This window comes from Oryza brachyantha, chromosome 6 (assembly GCF_000231095.2).
Source record: "Oryza brachyantha chromosome 6, ObraRS2, whole genome shotgun sequence".
Lineage (NCBI taxonomy): Eukaryota > Viridiplantae > Streptophyta > Magnoliopsida > Poales > Poaceae > Oryza > Oryza brachyantha.
The window spans coordinates 830,196-852,752 of NC_023168.2; the positions used below are offsets into that span (position 1 = coordinate 830,196).

Here is a 22,557-nt window from a genome sequence, read left to right on the forward strand (position 1 = left end):
AAAATATGGATGGGCATATCTCATCTGACATCAACCAAACACACCCTAAGCATTCCTAAAACTATTAAAAAATAATAATACTTATTCCTCAAAATACTTCACGTTCAAAATTCTTTCAATCTTATCCCATCCTCGTGACTCCATCCATTCTTTATTTATGGAGAACATTGTAGTATTCTCAACCTTATCTCTGCTAAACAATCTAAAAATAATTTATATTTTTGAACGGAGTCGGGTAATAACTTCTTATATATATGAATAAAAAACATCTTAATATTTTGGTACAACTACTAAAGGTGCATTAGGATTTGAGTGGAACAGAGTAGTAGTTCCTTTCCTCCGACAATTCAGAGTGACGTGGAGCATTGGCATATTATAGATCCATCAGGCTCACGCGTTAGTGATAAGAACGTCCTTCGATTGCCCGTCAGACGAGCCTCATCGGCTGCGAGAGAGTCCAACTTAAGACGTCACCCGGGACCGGGAGAATGTGCAGCATGCACCAGCATTTTGTTTTTATTTATACTACGAATTCTTTTTTAGTAATAATAATTTGAGGTAGCTGCTCGTACCTGTGCCCCGCCACTGTCCACTTCCCTGATCGATCATCGACGAGGCTAGGAGAGGATGAAGCCCGTTACTCTAAGCAGAGATGAGATGAGAGCAGCAAGAAAGCATAGCATAGTCACGTAGGAGCTAACATGATAACCATTTCCAATGGCAAACATAGTCTGTTTAGCTATACTTTTCGGAATAATTCATGAGGAGGCAGCGATCATTTTATTAGCAATTTTCTGTTTCGTGATTGAGTTAGCTTCTGAAAGCCGAGCAATGATGGTTACAGTAACCCACAACTCTTCTTTCAGTAAAAAATCAGTGGACAGGATTACCATGTACTACAGGAGAAAACAGCTGAATTGATCGCATAACTAGGGCTAACCGTTGGCGCCGTATGTAGAGATCAGGAAAGGGAAATGCGCACCCGGTAAGTACTTTCTTAGGTCTCTTCTTTTGACGACAGCTCCAGAAGATGTTCTGCCTCCCTGAGGAATAACTTTGTCAGCTGCTTTTGGCCTCTGCGGTACACGATACACGACCTGATATTTATTTTTGACTTGGTCTGGTTGCTCCCATCACTTCTACGAAAAAGACAATTGAGAGCAATGGTGAAACAAGACACAGGGTATACAGAACGAAAGTTAAGCATGATAGTGCTAATAAGCAATTTCAAAAGGCCATATGTCCCTACCTCGATGGGTCTTCTGAATCACTGAGATCGAATTTGTCAAGTAGTTGGCTGTCAGATGCTTCAGTTCCAGTGCCCTCTTCAAGTTCAGTTATTCTTGCACAAGAGAGGATTGATCAATAAATTATTGACAACGCAATGTGAAATACAGGTGCGCTGAAAATAAATTCAAGGGAAAAAACAGAGTGGATCGTTACTTGACTCTAAGAAGATCTACAAGCAAACTAAGTGCTCCATTATCACCGCTGACCTCCCATATGGCACTGCAGACCTCTTCACTGGAAGGTTCTCTATCTTCATTAGATCCAATCTACAAAAACAATTCAAAGGATTTCTATAATCAATTTACCATGAGAATACATGATTTTAAACTTAGCAACACCAGAAGCAATGCATCCTTTAAGCTGCTCAATTTTTTTTAAAAAATGTAGCTAAATGAACATGCTCATACAAAATAATGCTGAAACTAAGAACAATAAATAAATTATGTGAATGTTAAGGCCAGCTCAGAACATGTGAAATTAGATAACATAATTGCTTCTTGAAAAGCTCTCTGAATCCCAACCTTATTCGTATATTGACCTTCATACCACCAAGTAATTATGATGGATAATGTTGGATCATGCGTTATAAATTTTGTTGTCATGGACGCTACATTAGTTTGAAAGCACAACTGCTATTTTGAGAAATATTGTTTGCCAACTTATTGAGTACAAGCACAGGGGATGCTGGTTAATAAGACAGGGCAATTTGTTCAGTAAATTTCGGCAGTAGATGGTTTACAAAAGCCAATCAAAGCTACTACCCCAGGCATTAGTTCCCTCTACAGCAAATGTATTAACCTCTTTTCAACAGATCAAATGATTACAAACAATGTCATCCACAACTAATGCAGCCTGATGCCTTTGAAGTTAAACCCACAACATAGTCTTGAAAATCAACTTTTGATGTTAAGATAGAGTGTGACAAGCACTAACCTCTCCCAGCAATGAAGCAGCAAGCTCAAGCTCATGTTCTTGCAGAGCAATTGTACGTAGTGTGCTTATAAATTCCTCAGGGAAAACAACTTTCTGGATATATGATGGAACTTTGCGTTGACCACTCCAGCTATAACTAGACAAAAGGCTTGCATGATTTTTGTTATCCTTGTTTTCACCAGAACAGCTACCAAAAAATCCGTTATCAAGCAAACTCCGAGGTAAAAGACATCGCAATTCGGCATTCTGTAAACACAGAAGATATGGAAAGTGAGACCCAAAGGGGCCTTCTTTAGATAATGGATTGATTAAAACCTAGCCTCTACATCCACAACCACAAGGGATATACACAGGCCAAAAGACCCAGGGGTGCCTAAAGTTTGTCAGAACATTTATCATAAACAAAAAGATAGAGTTAATAACAGTACCTGTATCTCCAGTAGCTTCATCTTAATACCAGCAGATTGGACCTCTCTAAGAGCTTCCACTGGATAATTAACCTGTATTTAGAGCAAGTAGAACAGACCTTGAAAAGTTACTTTCTTAAGGAAGTAAGCCAAAACAGAGGAAATATCAAGTATGAACCATCTTATCAGAACGAACATGTGGAGTATTTCAAATAATCATACAAATAACCAGGAACTTTGACAATGAAAAAGGGTGGGTATATACAATTCCATAAATTTCAACTAAAAAGAAAGGAGATATTCTCAGTGAATAATGTCTTTTTTCTTATATATTTAAACTGTTCACTAAAAGTTTGGTCCTTTTTGTATCCTAGAACACTGATAGAGTTAGGCTTATAAATTTAGCAGGAGAGTACTTTAAATAATTGTGACCTGCATAATGTTTCAAGACAGACAAGTGCTTTGCCACTATAATGTTTGACAGCCTACCAAAAGAGAATATCTGGCAGGGAATATGCTAAACAAGAAAACCAAATTGCCAAACATTTGTTGCTTTAAGTAATCGCTTACTGAATGTTACCATGAGATAATCGTCAAGATTGTTATCAATTACAAATCCATAGAGGTATAGTAGTTCCTGTGAGAAAACAAAAGCATGTCACTTCATCAGCAACTATATTTCAGTAATCATAAATAGTATAATGGGTTCTCTAGTTTGATCTGCTATGCTGTTACACCTGAAAACATTTTATCAATTAAAACACACTACAGCTTGTCAGCACAAAAGATTGTGGCACTGCAGCTTCTTTTCATTGAATATTGAGTTTCAAAACCATCTATCAGTTAGAAGCCCCCAAATAAGATTATTTAAAACTCTTAACATACATATAAACTTTAACATTAGAATCTGTATTAAATGTAAATCCATAAAGAACTATGGATCTGTGAACCCATGTGCAAATCAAATCAAACTAGGTCAAGTGAAGAAACAAAGAGGGGGCAAAGAACTCCCAAGAAGTCCATCTCCCATCATATGATCTTTCCTATTTATTCCTTTTTAAAAAAATGCCCAAACTGAAACTTCTCTGGATTATTTGTCTGAAATGCAAGTGTGTAACCAAAGTCTAAGGGCCCAAAACTCAAAAGAATCTTCTTGGGGGTAGTTCTATTGTGGCTATATATCAATATCAATACATAATGATGCATTACAGTATCAGTATATAGGGCAACTGTGACACAGAGAACAGATTAAGTATGAATGAGAGTATTAGACAATGAGTTAATGACATCAATCCAAGATTTCCAAGTTGCACAATAACAAGCATGATAAAACAAAAGGAAAAAATTGAAAAAAATAAAGAACTTAACTATAAGAAAAGTTAGGCTAGATTTGCACATATGTAACTGTGTGAATAATACCTCATTTCCTTTGTTGCCATAATTTATGCATATCTCTGTTCCAGCCTTAACAAAGCTTTTATCAGCTAGGAAATACAAAAATAAATTGTACAGAATCATAAATGAGAACTATAATCTTATAAGAATATTTCATTAAAGGTAAGTTGACGTGGTTCTCTAATCAAAAGGAAATTTGGAGCAACATATGTACCTAGTACAAGGTACATTGAAGAAGGAATTCCAGTAACATCTCCTGCAGAATCAATTTCCCATGTTGCCAGCGCCTTTACATCTGAAAAGTACAATATACCTAAGTAAGACTGAAAATAACATGTTTTCAATAAAGAAATATTTACTTTTAACTGCAGCATTTATTTATGTAAATCCAAGCAAATTTTCTGACTGTGTTTTTTTTTAAAAAAAACATAAGTATATAATGATCTTCCAACTAGGTATCTCATCTATATTACATGGTTCATAAAATTTTATTAGAACTCGTACTATGATTACAAAAGTCGATTCCGGGGACAAGGCCCTCAACCCAAATTGACTCTGTATTACTAGATTTAGGATTATCATCATCACTGCTATTCTTAGCTGTAATGCCAGTTCCCTGCAAACAAACAGTTAGCATGTCAAGCTGGAACAGGCAGAGGTGAACAAATGAATGAATGAGTAAAATTGGAATGATTAAAAAAAGAAATACCGCTTGGCCTAATTATAAACAATGTGTTAGATAAGCTAGAACTATATTCATGAGATTGCCACAGTATGACTCCTCAAAAGTATATGGTATTTTCTTGACAACAAACTGTACCATGTCCCAGGTATATTTTGTTCAAGATAATTGTAGGTACTAGCGTATTACTGTAATTAAGAAAACCAAAAGCTATAAAATCATTTCCCTGTTTCCATGTTATGATGTCAAGTTATGCAACTGGTTTGTTTAACTGAAACATATTCTTGCCCTATTCCGTTTCTTTTTTTTTTTTGACATGTATCTTGATTCTATACTAGCATATTGAGTTATTGACGAGCGTTGCAACAGGATTATCATTATCCTGTTATTATCATTATTTTCTTCATACGTCATCTCTTAATTGCTTTATACATTTGTTACTGACATGTAGATCCTTTGGCCCCACACTACCCTTTTTTCTTCGCAGAAAAAGTAGATAGTTGATGGGGTGATTGACATGTGGGTCCTCTGGTCCCACACTACCATTTTTTTCCTTAAAAAATAGGGTGTTGGTGGTGGGGTGGTGCCAGATTCAGCGCTCGCCGCCACCACTAATCCTTTAACAAAGGAATACATATGCTTCCAACATCAGGATTTCTCAGTGGGTCTGATTTTTTTTTTCTGAGAGCCAAGAAAGGCCTTATTTGCCATTCCTCTTTCTTGACAACAAAATTTCTTTCAAGGTCATATGTTACTCTTTTGACAAGAAAATGCTAAGTAACCAATGTTTACCCCTCTTTAACTTTTCAGGTAGGTTGTAGACAAGAAAATAAAATATGAATGAAGTAAGACACACACGATAAGTAAATAAATAAACCAAGAAGAACCTCTGAGTTACTACGACCTATTTGATCAGAAAGATTGCAATTTAACCTGACGGGCACTGAGACTTGAATCATCACCAGTTTTGGTCTGTTTCCCGTCTAGTGATTCCGAAAAAACAAAAGAGCGAGGCAATGGTATGTTCAATGCTCGAGTCCAGAATATTGAGTTTGCCCTGCCATAGAGTCGTGCTGCTGAGTAACATAAAAAGAGAAAGCAGGGAAGTGAACCCACAACTATGCCAAGGACCCTGCATCAGATGTGTAAATTGCAATTTTCATTTATGTAGTACTGAGAAACTGTTAATCCAAGATATTTATGGAAGGAACTGCAAACCGAAGCCATCACTCCACTAAGTACCCATTTCATTCGGAATAATCTAGTTTTCACCTCGAAGGCTTGAAAATCATACAAAATCATCCTCAACATTTTGTAGACTAATGTCTAATTTGATCCAGATTTTATTTACCACACTTTACCATTTACATAAGAAACTAGCATGATAGGTCATGTCAATGCTATATCAAGTAAGGCTTATTCTATCCCCCCATGTAAGAAAAGGTAAGGTTTGTACTATAACATTTCCACTGCAATTGCAAACCATAATTATACATACCAAAGGAAGTCTTCAAACCGTGCTTCAATTGAGCTGCAAACAACATTTGCTAATATTACTGTTAAATAAACAATTGCTTTGTCAGTAAACATGAATAAAGGGATACAATATACAGAGTTATGAGAATTAGCCGTATTGGTATATCATGGCAATACTGCACAGCAAAAATCACAAAATCAGACACAGAAGTAAAACAGAACATAATTTGAGTGATATTATTTTCAATTCATTGGTTTTTATAGACAGAATCAATAAACAAATATCATGCTGGATGCCCTCTACTTAGCACAAGCACATTAGAGGCCTTCACAAGAAAACATTAATTTAATAGGGGTGGCTAAAAACAATATTAAGATCAAAATACTTCAAAGGTACACAAAACATGGTACGTAGTGCATTAGAATGATTTATATATAAGTTAAACCCATGCCATGTCAACAAAAATTGTCAGTGTTCAGTAAAAGCAAAGTTGCAATTTATCCCATAGTACAGCAGTGCCATCTTGGAATGTTTCTTTCTATAAAACCAAATAAAAACATAGGCACTGTTCCAAATAACAACAAACAGTGTGCATCCATACACACGAAGATACGGAACATGTGTTACCCCAAATCACTTGCCAAGTGAGACTTTTTATATGAGAAGCTAGTCTCCACAGTCCACATTATAGTTTGGGGTGCAACCTCGTGTAGGCATAGAACCACAGTACAGAAGTGTAAACTAAAAATATGAAGGAAACTATGCATGTGGGATTGGTGAAGGAAGATAAGAATAGAGTAACAGCATTGGAAAATGATGCTCAATCAGTACAAACCTTCCTGATTCATCGACATTTAAGAGCTCCCCAACCAGACCTTTAACCTTATTATCGAATAAGGTTTGCAATGACTTCCTCTGAAACAAAATTGCTGCATGTTCGTTTCAGCTAATTTGCTCTTGGCTAATGGGTACCAAAAATTATCAGGTTTGGATTGACAAACCTGCATCATGGTAGCACGGTGCAGTGTCGTCCCTTCCAACTCAGCAAGCTCGTCTTCCGTGAACCAAATGGAACTCCCGAAGGTGCTTGGAAGCATATCGAGATACCTATAGAACAAATCACCAAAATTCAATCACTCATGAAGCTGTTTAAGATGTAGAGATGTGGATTGCGGTCGTACGGCTTCCAGAGGGAGCTAGGTCGGAGCCGCTCGACCATGAGGAAGAGCATGACGAGGAGGCGGTCATCAACGCCACCTTCCTCGAAGAGCGCGCGGCACCGCGGCCCGACGAGGGGGTCCTGCAGCACCCGCATCGGAGTGATGACGAGATCGAGCGGCACCACCATCACCACCTCTGCAGCGAGACACACACACTAAAGCCAAGCCGCCGCGAGTAAGCGCCCCTAGCACTAGGACCTCCTTAAACCCTCCGAGAGAGAGAGAGAGAGAGGGGTGGGATAGCGCACACGTTACCGTCGGTGGCGCCATCCTCGGCGGCGGTGGAGAACACCCCAGACCCCTCGTGGCGGCAGCGGCGGATCGAGCAGCCGCGGGGGTCGGCGCCGTTGGCCTGCGGAGAGGGGAGCCGGGGGGGTATAGGTATAGGGACATGCGAGGGCACGAGAATGAAAGTGAAGTGGAGGGCGATGAGTCACCTGGAGCCATTGGAGGAAGGAGTCTAGCTTGGCGTCGTCGGGCGCGGCGGCGGCCATGGTGCTCGACGCGCGGCGGCCGGGCGAAGTGGCCAGCGACGCGAGCCGCAGTGCGGAGGAGGAAGAAGAGACGACTGTTGTGGCTATTGCCAAGCTGGACCAGCGACTAAGCCCATCCATCCTCCAAGGCCCATAGCCAGGCAGGCCCACACATCGGTATATATAAGAAAAGGTCCACTAGTCGTCCCTCAACTCTGGGCCGAGTTTGTATAAATCATCCTAATCTCGTAGCACCGGTGCATATGTAGTTCCCAGGCACGGGAGCATCCCAACACTTCATTTATCACATCCTCCATCCTGAAAACAGAGGATGGGACATAAAAAATAAGCTTTAACAGAACATTTATTTCATCCTCTATTTCTATTTCTAGATGTCATCCATATTAGTAGAGAGAAACTCTATATTTAAATGTTCTCTCTCCGTTCTCCAGAAAAATATGGAGGGTATCATATATGGATGATTTGTTAGAGTGCCCAGAGATATTAAGGATGAAACTGTTTTAGATGATCATCTAAATGAAGATATACATAACCAAATTTATATGAACCGTTGGGTATACTCTTAATAAGATTGGTTTTTGCCTGCGTGATGCTCACATGATATATTAACTTGGTCTTTATCCCACGTGGCAATTCAATGAAAAGATATAACAATAATGTATTCGTCTTATTCAATTTTTAAAAAAATATGTAAATCTATATATATGCATAAAAGTATATTTAACAATAAATGAAATGATATAAAAATAATTAATAATTATATAAATTTTTTAAATAAGACGAATGATCAAATATGTATAAAATAAGTAAACGGCATCAAACATTCAGGAACGAGGGAGTAGCATTTTTCTACATTGTGCATGCCCGGCCGCCCAGGCACTGATGGTAAAATTGATGAGTAAGAGGTTGTTTGGATCCAGTGACTTTTTTTTCACTTGTCACATCGAATATTTCGACGTTAATTTAAAAGTATTAAATATAAACTGATAACAAAACTAATTGCATAAATAAAGTCTATTTCAATAGACAATTTTTAAGCCTAATTAATTCATGATTAGCAAATGTTTCTGTAGCATCACATTTGCTAATCATAGACTAATTAGGCTCAATAGATTCATCTCGAGAAGTAGTCCTGAGATGAGTTTTATTAATAGGCTATATAATACTTAACATGAGTGTGAAAATATTCAATGTGACAGGACTTTAAAAAAAAAGAGAGATCCAAACACCCCCTTGACAACCATGGCACTGAGTTGCAACAGAAGAGACAAAAAGATTCATTCAACACACGGTAAAGTCAAGCACACTACTCGGTATTTTAATCTACTATAACAATATATATGATCAGATCCATGTTACATTCTACCATTGACACTCTCATCTCATCAGTCATCAACTCATCACTCATCTCTCTCTGTCTCTTCCAGCTCGCATCGCGTCGCGGTGCGAAGCAAAAGGAAAGAGACCACAGCAACACTCTCACAGGGCTTGCCGGAGAAGCAAGCAAAATGGCTAGCACACCAGCGAGGCTCGGAGCGAGTGCGTCGTCGACAGGTTGGTGCAGGACGCCCACCGGATGACCGACTCGGCGGCGACGGCCACGTCCAGGTGCTCGCGCTCGCCAGCGCCAATGGTGTGGTTCCTCCGGCTGTTGATGCGCGCCGGGTTCGCCCTTGCCGTCCTCGGAGCTGAGGATGAGACGAGGGCGACCACCGCTTGGCAATGAGATTTCTCGCCGCCCAAGGCGTCACCTGACGGTGCCGACGAGGCAGACGGGTCAGGCTCACCGGAGAAGAAGGAGAAGCTCGGCATTGACGCGACCGGCGACTGGAACATGTCGTCGTCGCCGCCGCCGCCGAAGGAGAACCCCGCGAGCCCGCACGATGATGCATTCTCGGCAACGAACGCCGAGAACGAGGATCTGCAGGCGAACGTGGGGGAGCACGCTTCTTCGGACATGCTCTGGCAGGCGACCGGGCCGCCGGCATTGAAGCTCACGTCGCGGCTGCACGATGCCACCGGCGGCGTCGACAATGAGCAGGAGCCATGGTCTTCTCCTCTGAGATTGATCTCATGGCAGTGGCCACATGAATCTTGAGATTGGTCAGCGTGTTCTTGTATCCAGGGATGCTCTGTAGAACACACGACACTTGTTCAGATAACTCCACATGGTGTGCATATCGCAGAAAATAGGGGAATGGAATCATTAGCAGCTGATTTGTACAGCAAGGTCCGGGAATGATGCAATGACAGCCAAACAAAGATTCCACTAAGGATGGGAGAATGAATCAGCAAAACTAAAGGAACAGACATATATAATAGACAAAAGATGATGAAGTGCCAACAGAATTTATAAACTTTGGCCATGTTTAGTTCTCAGAACTTTTTTCAAAGACATCACATCGAATTTTTGGATACTTAGATAAAGTATTAAATATAGATGAATATTAAAACCAATTACACAGTTATGGGAGAAATCATGAGACGGATCTTTTGAGCCTAATTAGTACATGATTAGTCATAAGTGCTACAGTAACTAACATGTCCTAATAACGGATTAATTAGACTCAAAAGATTCGTCTCGCGGTTTTCAGGCGGAATCTAAAATTTGTTTTATAATTAGACTATGTTTAATACTTTAAATATATGATCATAAATCCGACGTGATGTTTTTGCAAACTGAGTACAGCTCTGTACCACAGTGGATCTACCACAAACTGTGATGCAACCCAGTTTTTCTCATCAGCCGTGCAAGTTTAAATTGGGAATACCATTAGACTACCACCTTGAGATGGCACTAGCTTGGTACTTAGCGGCGAAGTTTTATTAATCTATTCAATTCGTAAAGTAAGCAAAGCTAAACTCATCAGGAAAATTTTGATTGATCTCAGTTGCATCGGGTATTTTATTTATAGTCGGTGACAAATTTTCAATATAATGCTAGAGACGTAGAAAAAAATGACATAAATTTCAGAGTATGTGACTGATAAGGAGAATGAAGCCATGTCTCACCTAGGACCTGCATGGCTGTGAGCCTGTGCCGAGGATCCCGCCGCAGCATCTCGGTTACTAGCTCCTTGGCTGAATCAGAGACCTTGTCCCATGGATCGGAAGGAAACCGCAGCTCTGTCGACCTGATGCACTCGAAGATCTTCGATTTGGTCTTCCCCCAAAATGGCGGGATGCCGCTCAGGAGGATGTAGAGGATGACGCCGGCGCTCCACACATCGGCAGCCTCGTTGTACCCACCGGCGAGCACCTCCGGCGCAATGTAGAATGGGCTCCCCACCATGCCACTCAAGCTTCGACCTGACAAAACCGAAGCCGGATTCAGCTTCCGGACAGCAAAATCTTGACGAAAGAATTGATCGGAATTGGAGGTTATACCGGGCTGGATGTAGGTGGCGAGACCGAAATCGGCGAGCTTGATCGGGGAAGACGGCGACTTGCTGACGAGGAGGATGTTCTCGGGCTTGAGGTCGCGGTGCACGATCCCCTTGCTGTGGCAATGCGCCACGACCTCCATGAGGTAGCGGAACAGCACGGCGGCCTCGTGCTCCGAGAAGCAGCCGCGCTCCTCGAGGCGGTGGAAGAGCTCCCCGCCGGCGCAGAGCTCCATGACGAGGTGCACGGACGCCTCGTCCTCGTAGACGGCCTTGAGGTCGACGACGTTGGGGTGGCCCGACAGCCGCGCCATGACCTCGATCTCGAGCTTGACGCCCCGCACGTCGTCGGGGGACACCAGGCGGTCCTTGGCGATGGATTTGCAGGCGAGCGCCTCGCCGGTGACCATGTCGGAGCACGACCGGATGACGCCGAACTGCCCCCAGCCGAGCTGGGGCCCCAGCGCGTAGCGGTCCTCGAGGCACGAGACGTGCGCCGCCTCCAGGATGGCGCCGCGAAGGCCCGGCGCCTTGTACGAGTTGTACTTGGCGTCGCCGACGCCGCCGCCGCCAACGGCGGCCATCGCCCGGAGGTCCCACACGGTGGAAACCCCGGCAGCTCCCTCCCTCCGCTAAATCTCCACCGGCTCCGGCGAATCACGGCTTCCCAGACCTCGCCTCAGTGCAGCTCCTCCATGGTAGGTAGCCACCCGCTCCGCCGCTCGGCAACTGAATCTGGGACGAACACACAACACGACCACAAAATCCAGCCTTTGAGCTCTCGATCGAAACCCCCAAAATCGCGGCTTTACCATACAAACCCCTCACCAACCCAAAAAAATTCTTTCCAAAAACCAAAAACGCAATAACCGACGCGGATTCAGGAGACCGGAAGCCCGCCGCCGCCGCCGCCTCTCCTAAAACGCGCAGCGAAATTCAAAATTCCCACCAGGGAAGAACATGAGAAACCACGGGAAAAAAAAAAGACCCCACGCAGACGCCGCACCGGAGAGGCCGAATTCTCCTCCGTCGAGCTCCCCGGAGCAAACCGCCGCCGAGCTCAACCCAACCCCGAGGCCACGGCGCAGATCGAGCACCCCCCCTCGCTCGATATAGCCGCCGAAACCGCCCCGACAGAACGCCGTATCTAACCCCGGACGCAGCACGGAGAGGCTTGTGACTTACCCGCGGCTGCTCTGGCGGCCGAGGCTCGTCGCCGGCGGCGAGGTCAGGCTCCGCCAGCTGGAGGCATTCGGCCGCGTGCGTAGGGAGAGAGAGAGAGGGAGAGGTCACGGTATTCTTCTGCTGTGTCCGTTGCTTTTGATAGGTGGAGTAGTAGAAAGAGAGGAGCATCCAATAACAAGGCCATTAAATTAATCACTCCCAAATCACCATTAATCTAGGTTTTTGTTCTAAATTCATAACCCTAGGTTTTTGTTATAAATTACTCTAGGTTTTGGCTTTGGAGTTTACCTTAGAGACTTGTTGCTCTTGTTTGTTTTTTATTTACTGCTACTAGTATTTGTTATTGACTCTAGAAAATTTCTATTTTTTTCTAGACTGGTTAGTTAGGGACTTTGAATTTTTTTAGTGTGGTGTGGTGTGGTTGGTTGGTATGAATTAGGTGTAGCAAGTCGGGGCAAGGTCTTGTCTTTTTTCAAAGTACAAAGTATGCGTTTTGGGATTTGGTTTTTGTGGTTCAGACCGTTAGTCACTTATACAGATGCAGTCTGTACGTACTTCTTTGAATTTTTTTTTTATGCGACTGTATTGGTAGCCCATTTGTAGTAAGACAGTACAGTCATCTTTATTTTTCTCTTGTCCTTATGTTTATAAGATAAAATTTTAATTTTAATCTTAAATTTAGAGTAAAATTTAGGGTTTTTTTATCCTAGTTTATTTTCTAACCTTGACTTTTATTTCCAAATATACCGCTTGATTTTTTTAATAAACCAAAAAACCACCCAGTGTTGTTTAAGACCGAAGAAAATGGTGTGCAATTTGACCTGGTAGTTTGAGATACACTCAAGATATATCACGCGAAAGTAAAGATGATCCCTCAAGATGGTATTGTATAAATAGTTATTACCTCCGATTTAGTTTATAGTAAAGTATTTTAGATTTCCTAATTTCATATAAATAATAATGAATCTGCACGTAAGTATATAAAGCTATAAAGTACATTGGTTCATGAATAAATCTTTTACAGATCAAAAACACGAAAGAGAGGGATGGAGTGAGCATGTGTTTGAAAAATTACCTTTTTGTTTCTTCAAATTCCTTCTGTTTTGTCGTGTGTCGACACAGTTATGTCACAGAAAGGAGTCCCGAAAAACTGCAAATGTAAAGCAAGACAGGAAACAAAGGAAAGCCAGAAAGAAAGTAAAGAAAAGAGGGCCCAATCTCATCAAAATTTGTTGTTTAGTTAATGTGGGTGATGGTTGCATGCCGTCTTTGCTGGATTGGTCTAAGGAGCACTACAAGTTGTGCCTATAGTGGGGACTACAAATTGTTGTTGATCAAGCAAATGATACTTGCATTATTTTTTGTCCTCGTTCTTTCTCCTTCTATCTTTTCGCTTATTCCCGAGCTTAATATTCAAAATTTAATTTTTAAACTTAAATTTAGAGTTAATTTTATGGATTTTTAATCACATTTTATTTTTTAACTTTTGTTTTTAGATAACTAAGAGCATGTATATAAAAATATTACATACAAAATAATTTGTAATAACATACGTCATAACGCAATGGGTGATTGTTTGGCTTATATTTATATAGCGAAAAGGTAAAACGACATATTTGTAAATAAAAAATAAATTATGAATAAAAAATTTATATATGTTTCTTAACTATTTAAAAGCTAAAGCCAAAAAATAAAATATAATGAAAAAACTCCCAAAATCTACTTTAAATTTAAGATTAAAAATTTAAATTTTGTTTTATAAATATAAGTAGAGACGAAAATATAAGGTTGAATGTGTGTGGTCAGCAGCTGGTACGTACGTACCGAAGGTGGGAAAGCGAGAGGAGGGCGAAAGAGATGCAAAATGCACATGATATTGCTGAATGTTCGCCGGCCACATGAGATTATGGAATGTGTGGTCATTCCAGAGGTAGAAGCAATACTGAATTATATAGCTAGGTGTGGTGGGAATGAAAAAAAAAGTAGCTCGTTTAATTAGCTAGCTTAATTGGTTCAAAATTGTTTCATCGACTGGTCTCATTTTCTTTTCTTTTTAGTTAAAATTATTCATTTTGAATGGAAGTTGTTTATAGTCTAGCTTGACTCTACTTACTAACAAAAAATAGCCTCAATTGATAAAGTAAATATAATCAATCAAGGTAGACTAATTTCAAATAAATCTTAATAAAAAAACAAAGACTACCCGGCTTCTATATATCTTCCTTGTCATATTGAATCTAGGGTGTTTATGATCGGTTTTTAAATGGTAGATATAGATTTTATGTAGTACGTAGCAAGCACTCTTAACTCACGCTCCACCGTACCAACGACTAAGATCTAGGGATAGACTTGTAGCCAAAAAAAAATGCATTTGATGTGAATCTGCAAATGCTGATATCGACGGTGGTTAATAGAACAATTATCTCTTGGAAGGTATAATTTTGGAATTTGGAAATGTGTCGTTGTTTATGGATGTACATAAGTCATTAGTCAAAGTAAGTCCACAATATGGCTACTAATACAAGCAACAAGAGAACATATATGAAACAGATGAATGATAGCGACAACACTAGGTCTTATTCATAAAAAGAAACTAAATGTATAGTCACACTAGAAAAGAAGAATATCATGCACACAAAAAGTTTCAATGTTACACCAGTGTTTTGTAAACAATGATGTACATGGAGAACAATTTTGGTTTGGTGGGCTACAAGATGATGGTGTCTCTAAGATCCTGGGCGTTGGTGTTGGTCCGGGTCCAAAGTGGAGCAACACCATCATTATCACTCTCTTAAAAAAACCATTATCCATCGTGATCATGGAAAAAGTCAAACGGTATATTTACAAACGAAAAATAATTTATGAATAAAATTTTCATATATGTATTTTTAATGATCTGAAAGCACATACTAAAAAATAAACTTCTGTTGAAAACTCCTAAAAACTCTAAAGTTAAAAGTTCAAATTTTGATTTATAAGTATAAACATAAACGAAAAAATGAGTACGTAAAAAATTAAATACCGGGCAAATGCAATGCAGGGAATCTGGACCCTGGAATTGTATGTATGGCCATTGTGGTTGTAAATTGCAATGCACTTGCACTAGGTGAGCCACTAGCCGAAGCTTCCCCCACGAGCAGGTTGCCACACCAGCTTTGCCAAAAAGGTTAGCCTGGATTCTTTGTTGCGCCAAATCAAGGTGGCTTTCCGTGTGCACGACAAAATATGCTATTCCGTGTGGGGTTGCTAAGCTACTCCATCCGTTAAGTCTTATGGACGATATATTTGTGCGAGTGATTTGTTTTCTCATTAATAATATTCTATCAAAGATGTATTGAGTTAAATTATTGATGTTATGTTGTTAGAAATTACTTGCCTAAAATTACCATAATTCAAACCATTAGGTACGACAGAAGCATAAAACCCAAAAAGTTTAGCTCTCATAAACCACGGTGTGATCATTACAAGATGAAATATACCGTATGGTACATATGGGACTACCATAAATGCTAACTCTTGTCCTTAAAAATTGCTTAGGTAAATGCTAGGTTGGTCCCATGAATACTTATGTGGTTATGCCTTTTTGCTAAGCTACGTCATCCGTAATAGGTACCTACCTCTTGTTATTTCACAGATAATTTATTTAAGCGGGTAAAACATTTTCTAATTCATGACATTTGGGTTGAAGAGGGTGTATTCAATGTGACTGCTATCTTCTTATAATTTTTTTGCCTAGAAATTTCACAACTCAACTACTAATACATATGGTGTAAGAAAAAGGATAAAGACCAAAAAGGTTTAACATATGAGCCATCGGTTATTGATTGATAGTAAGGCAGTATTCATTAGTCTTTATTGAATGTGGATTATCGTGGTCACGCTTTTCAAACTTCTAAATGACCGTTTTTTCGAAATGTTAAATGAGCATGTTTTTATTTATCTCCAGCGTGTGTCGCAAACAAAAATGTTTATATGCTAGAATTTCTCATATGACCTCTCTAAACCAAGATTTTCACTTTATAATAGTAAATTTAGTCGTGATGTTGTTGACTTTTGAACCTACATTACTATCCATCTTATTATAAAAAATCAGTAAACCAACGGTGAAACATATACTTGAAAAATCAATAACATCATCTATTAAAAAACAAAATAAATAGCTCTAACACAAATTAAAAAATCCAACATCTTCCTATAAAACGGACGGAGCCTAAGATGCAATGCAATGTAACATTTGGTACAACATCAATGCCAAGCTTGTCCTAGGTTTTACTTTGGCAATTGCAAACACTAGGCTGGCTTGGTACGATGAATGCAATGCTCTACCAAACAGTAGTAGGCTTGTACTCAAAAAAAAAAAAAGCATTTCCTGTTTGGTAGTAGACGACAGCTCACAAGTACCCGTACGCTGACCCCTCACAGGCCGCCACCTGGCACTGAGCTGTCCATGCCTACTGCCAGTGGGCCCCACATGTCAGAGCTCTGGTTGGGTGCCAACGGTGGGGAGACGCAGGCGATCACGGCCGTCGGCTTTGGCTGGCCACGTGATGTGATGATTAGATAGATGGTAATGAAGGTGATTAAAAGTAACACTAATAATACGTTGTAAGAATCTTTGTGACGTTAGTTCTTCATTATTAATATATTACTCACTTATCTCTCTTACAAAATTATAAGGTGATTTTGTTTTTGAGTCAGTTGTAACCTTACGACCCGTTTGTTCTCCCTCTTCTCCGCCTCAGCATTTAGCTAACTTACATCTTACTATTATACTTGCTATAAATGGTGAACGAGATTAATGGGCAGGATTAGTTGAAGCACAGTTGTGGGGAATGGGTTCCATTGGCTTCGACATTTGGGCCGTTGACCTACTGCATCTCACCTTGCTTTCTCGATCTCTCATCATCATCGTCGTCTTCGTCTCTCTCTCTTTTTTTTTTTTGCCACAATTTGAAGTTTATCTTCTGTGCTACGTCATGCCCATGTCATCAACCAGATAGGGCAATGAATTCTGTCGGCTTTGCTCCCTCTCTCTGTCTGGTTTGGTGGACAGCTCGGCCCATCTGGAGTTCAAACGTGCAGCCCAAGATATACGCTTCTTTGCCTGTGCCTGTATGTTACTCCGTCATGGGCTGAATTCTCTCCCTCTCTTTTCAAGGATTCGTTCTTTCATATGGACGAAGACGAGAGATTTTCCCCATTTTTTACATATTTAAATAATACAAATAAAGAAATTAGCTTGCTATAAAATTAAAAAAAATCTATTTTACAGTCGATAAACTTTTGTATAAAATTGTATGGGTAAAAACTGAGCAGCACATAAAAATTGAGGAAACATCCGTGTAAAAAGAATACACCGGCAGAGCACGAAGATTTTGGAAACGGGAATCACCTTCGAGCGAAGGGAGATGAAACTTCATCAAAAATAGGTGAAACTCGCGCGAAATTCATAGAATTAGTACTAATTTGGAGTTTGGTTCGTGCAATCTGGACCGTTCATGCATGGACGGTGTGATCCAACCGTCCGAAGAGCGCATAAGATTCCCTTCTACCTTTTAAGGCCTCGTTTAAATGACAAATTTTTTTTTAAAAGAAGTGTCACGTCGCACGTTTGATCGGATGTTTTAGACACAAATGAAAAAACGAATTTCACGGCTAGCCTAGAAACCGCGAGACGAATCTTTTGAACCTAATTAATCCATCATTAGCACATATGAGTTAATACAGTACTTATGGCTAATCATGGACTAATTAGGCTCAACTGATTCGTCTCGAGATTTCGCTGTGCAATTAGTTTTTTTATCTATATTTAATGTTTTATTTAGATTATAAATATTCGATGCGATGTTTTTAGGAAAACTTTTTGTGAACTAAACAGGGTCTTATCCTACCCTTTTCCTTGTATTTATATTTATTATAGTCAATATTTAAAATTCAATTTAAATTTGAAATTAATTTTAGGTTTTAGTTTTATCATTTGTTTTTATATAACTAAAAACACATATATAAACAGTTTATTTACAAAATATTTTTTATTTATAAATATACATTTTGCTTTCTTCTCCCAAAAAGCGCAGTGAAACACTCGAACTTTTAGGCTGTAAAAAAAATAAACGTTACATCTGTAAACAAAATATATAGTATATGCATAAAACTTTTATGTAGGTGTTCATTTTGATCTATAGCTAAAGTTAAAAAGAAGCTTCGATAAACAAATATTAAAATTAAATCTAAAATTAAACTTAAAGTTTAAAATTTAAATCCAGTGTTATAAGCCAAAAGATGGGTGGAAAAGGGATCACTTTGGCTTTTCTCAAACAACACGTCATTCCCTCCCTTCCTTCTCACTCCGCCACCTCTCTCTCTGTCCCCTCGAGGCGAATCCAGAAGCTTCTAGAGGGAGAGGCCCACGGGTCGCCATGGCCGACGCGTACTGGAGGTACGCCGCTGCCGCCGACGCGCGCCAGCAGCAGCAGCAGCTGCAGCTGCCTCCCTCCGCCGCCGGGATGCCGCCCCCCGCGGCGGCACCTCAGGTTGCCGCCGCCGCCGGGCAGCCACTCAAGCGGCCCCGCCCCGCCGACTTCTCCGGTCTGCCTCGCCCCACCACTCCAGTTTTCTCGATTTCTTCACTTCCTCCTCGTGGCAGCTCGCTCTGGTTCGATCCGCGACTCCGTGCCCGTGCCGCCGCAGCTGAAGCGGGCGCGGCTGTTTAGGGTTTTAGAGCGCGCGGTTGCAATGCTCCGTGTCCCTCTTCATTCTGGACCGGGCGAAAGCTGAGATCGCGTGAGGATGTCATGCATTTCGTGCTTGCTATTCTTCTGTACCATGTAGTAGTAGTGATCTGCCGGCGACGCAGACAAGCGGTGTCATTTGTTCGAGCGCTCAAGTGGAAACATGATGTTTTAGGTCTTAAACGGCACGAAATCGCTACCATTGAAGCTGTCCATACAAAATTGCACTGTCTCTCAGTTTGATTGTGCTGTCACTCTGAGGTCAGGCCAGGATTTTGCGTGTGTGTTTTCAATTTAGGAAGACACCTATCAACAGTTCTGCTTGCCCTATAACATTAGACTCACATGTAATTAAGCACTACCTCTCTCGCATAATATAAGTGGTTTTTGCCATGCCACTTTCAAGGTGCATAGCCAAAATCCCCTATATTGCGGGACAGAGGCAGTAGTTTGTCAAACAATTTAAGATGCAGTAATGTCTTGAGGACTGAGGCCCTTATTTTCCCTTTCGTAGATGTACCTGGTGGTGCTCCTGAAATGTCTGGTTATTACTCTCGAGATGAAGAAAGGGCAGAGTATCGTCCTGCCAGAGATACTGCAGCTCTTAACGATTCGTACGAACGCTTTCTACGTACTGGGGTATCGACAAATATTGTTCTTTTGCATATTCATTTTCTTAAACACATTGTCAGCTGACTTTTTTCTTCTTTTTTGCTTCAGCAAATTCAATCCTATGGCGCTGGACCTGCTGCTGAATCTATAAGGCCTGCTGCAGGTGGCAATGCTGGCTACCCAATTGAGGATCGTCCAATAATGGCTGGTGGGAACATGGATGGAAGAAATATTGGTTTTGGTGGTGGGATGCCAGAGCCTGCCCTTCCACCAGATGCCTCAAATACATTATTCATTGAAGGAATTCCTACTGATTGTGCACGTCGAGAAGTTTCTCGTATCCTTAAATCCTATGCCTTTATCTATCAATCTTCAAGCCTTCATTTGCATAAACTGTGGGTGTAATGATTCATAATATGCCTCCATCTATAATTAGCTGTTGGTCCTTCACCTCCCCCAAGATATCTTCCGACCATTTGTTGGTTTTCGTGAGGTGAGACTTGTAAACAAAGAAGCAAGACATGTAAGTGAACTTTTTGCTGCTGTCAAGCCTGGATTGTTTAATTTTTATTCATCCTTCTAACTGCTTTGCTGCTAACAGCCTGGTGGGGATCCAGTTCTGCTATGTTTTGTTGATTTTGAAACTGCTACTCAAGCTGCTATTGCTATGGATGCCTTGCAAGGTGAATCACTGAACTGTAGTTTGTTGACACCAATCCATTTTATCACCTTTGATCTTGATCTTGAACTTATTTTGTCTTTGTTATGCCCGATTAAAGCTGACAGCTGTGGATACACAATGTGAAACTGTAGATCCATTTCCCATGAGTGTCTCATGAGTCAAGATAGATTGTATTGTAGATTTTTAGTGATTAGTCAACTAGTGTATATTTTTTTCCTTGTTTTTAGTAATCTCAAGATAAAAAAATAGTCTGGATATCTGTTTATCAAGACCTGTATAGGTGATTGTGATACTTGGTGGGTTTGGAGTATTTAGCTAAAAACCGACACTGACAATTTCATTTTGGTTGAAATTGAATAGAATTCATTTGCTTGAAGTAGGTATCCTTTATTGACCAACCATCTGAAAATGGGCTATCAGAATCTTGTCTGTGCTAATTTATCACCTGAACATTTTGCTTAACATTGTCACTCAAGCAGTCACTGACTCACAGGTGATAGGTGATACTCTCACTATAATGCTCCCCTAAATGTTATTTTGTTGCCTAGGTACTAGGCCTGTCGAAACACTCAAGCAGAAAATGGCATGAGTATTACCACCTTTATGACTAGATTGTGTTTCACCAGTGCTTCTGGAATAGTATTTTTTTCCTTCACTTGACAACAATGTTAGCTAGCTATATTCTTCCCAGTTATGGTTATGATCCACTGATGATGCTTGTTTATGATTCCTAGATAGGTAGGGTGATTAGCAGCTTTTAGATCTTGTAAGAAGGAATAATTGTTTCCACGACCACATCAGACATATATTACCTCGTTTCTGTAGCACAATCAAAGTAGTCCTGTCAGTGTCCATGTAAAACGTTTCAAGGTCATGTTTGAAAATGTCTGCTGCAACGAGTAATCTGTAATGTTTTTTAGAGAGAAATTGCATGGTAGTCATTGAACCATTTGTTTATTTGCTTATTTTCTATAACTCTATATGTTAGAAATCATGAGCATTCTCACTTAATTTTGCAGGCTACAAATTTGATGAGCATGATCGCAATTCCCCTCATTTAAGGCTCCAGTATGCTCGTTTTACTGGTCCCAGAGGGGGTTCAGGGCCTGGTGGTGGTCGTGTTAGGCGTTAAGTTGGTCCTGCTGCCAGGTGATTCGACAAATCTGCTCGCTTGACCACACAAATTCTTGGGTTTTGATAATATTACTTAATTGTTTTATCTCACCTTGTAGGCATGATCGCATGGAATGGTCAAGTGAAATGATGATAGTTGTTTGTTGCTCTAGATATGTTCCTCCGTAGTGATAGGACTGGTAGCCTTCTGTTATTCCAAGGTCCAACTTTGGTGCCTTGGCTTTGTGAGATGTTTTCTGACTCGATGGAATAGTTAAACATGAAAGCTGAAAACAATTGTGGCATCGTGCAGATGTGATGCCTATGCCTGTTATATTTGGATATATACTGAATTATATCTCGAGACAGTTTTGCCGATTAATACATGTTGGGAGAATGATTTCATCCGTTTGGTTAAATGAGCACTTCCTCCCTTCGCGTGATATATGTAATCATGCAAAACTAGTGCAACTGTTTTTTTTTTTTTATGGTAGGTTTAGCTGCTCTCCGATTTGCACACGTTGGGATGACATGCGTACAAGTTTTTCTATTTGTAATCCTACCAAGATGCCAAGGTCTCCACTCGAGAGAAGGGAAAGCTGAAGAAAATTTTGACTCCACTGGAACAGGAAGTTTAATATCTTTTCATGAATGTATCTATACCTATACATTAATTGGAATGGATGTTTTGAGGATGAGCAGGCTCTCATGTTAACCAGATCGTATTTAGAGTTTGTTATATAGTATACATACATTTGGGATAGGCTCTCATATTAACCCTAAAATTTTTGGTATCTTGAGGTAATTTTTAAGGATGATAAAAAACTTGTAAAGCTATATGTATATGCACAAAAGTATATTAAACAATAAATAAAATAATATAAAATAATTAATAATTATATAAATTTATTGAATAAGATAAATAGTCAAATATGTATAAAAATATCAACGGC

General features: G+C 40.2%; 3 protein-coding genes across 8 annotated transcripts; 1 reads left to right on the top strand and 2 right to left on the bottom strand.

The window, feature by feature from the left end:
- Positions 1-84: 84 nt before the first annotated feature.
- On the bottom strand, positions 85-7,920 carry LOC102702856 (actin-histidine N-methyltransferase). 5 transcript variants are annotated; one of them, XR_001550573.1, is made up of 18 exons: positions 7,842-7,920; positions 7,660-7,756; positions 7,366-7,540; positions 7,186-7,291; positions 7,020-7,099; positions 6,206-6,238; positions 5,641-5,839; positions 4,530-4,641; positions 4,240-4,320; positions 4,050-4,114; positions 3,211-3,267; positions 2,652-2,723; positions 2,224-2,469; positions 1,444-1,556; positions 1,250-1,342; positions 983-1,139; positions 573-617; positions 85-445 (listed from the first exon to the last, which is right to left on the bottom strand). XR_001550573.1 is itself a non-coding variant. In XM_015838712.1 (16 exons), exons 1-16 carry the CDS (start codon positions 7,896-7,898, stop codon positions 998-1,000), a joined length of 1,653 nt encoding a protein of 550 aa, XP_015694198.1. In that variant the 5' UTR covers positions 7,899-7,920; the 3' UTR covers positions 653-997. The 5 variants fall into 5 exon arrangements, 3 of the variants coding, with proteins under 3 accessions (XP_015694198.1, XP_015694197.1, XP_015694196.1); XR_001550572.1 differs by having other exon boundaries at positions 573-642; XM_015838712.1 differs by lacking the exons at positions 85-445; positions 573-617 and having other exon boundaries at positions 653-1,139; positions 5,641-5,764.
- A 1,270-nt stretch (positions 7,921-9,190) lies between these two features.
- LOC102703130 (calcium-dependent protein kinase 17) lies at positions 9,191-12,598 on the bottom strand. Of its 2 annotated transcripts, none has more exons than XM_040524940.1 (4): positions 12,467-12,598; positions 11,286-12,010; positions 10,911-11,207; positions 9,191-10,030 (listed from the first exon to the last, which is right to left on the bottom strand). In XM_040524940.1, the coding sequence occupies exons 2-4, from the start codon at positions 11,863-11,865 to the stop codon at positions 9,411-9,413; spliced, it is 1,497 nt and encodes a 498-aa protein (XP_040380874.1). In that variant the 5' UTR covers positions 11,866-12,010; positions 12,467-12,598; the 3' UTR covers positions 9,191-9,410. The 2 variants fall into 2 exon arrangements, with proteins under 2 accessions (XP_040380874.1, XP_015694199.1); XM_015838713.2 differs by having other exon boundaries at positions 11,286-12,016.
- Positions 12,599-18,778: 6,180 nt separating this feature from the next.
- LOC121054655 (nuclear speckle RNA-binding protein A-like) lies at positions 18,779-22,292 on the top strand. The gene is made up of 7 exons (XM_040524780.1): positions 18,779-19,054; positions 19,712-19,836; positions 19,918-20,146; positions 20,271-20,332; positions 20,411-20,492; positions 21,511-21,640; positions 21,724-22,292. Exons 1-6 carry the CDS (start codon positions 18,886-18,888, stop codon positions 21,621-21,623), a joined length of 780 nt encoding a protein of 259 aa, XP_040380714.1. The 5' UTR covers positions 18,779-18,885; the 3' UTR covers positions 21,624-21,640; positions 21,724-22,292.
- The last annotated feature ends 265 nt before the right edge of the window (positions 22,293-22,557 follow it).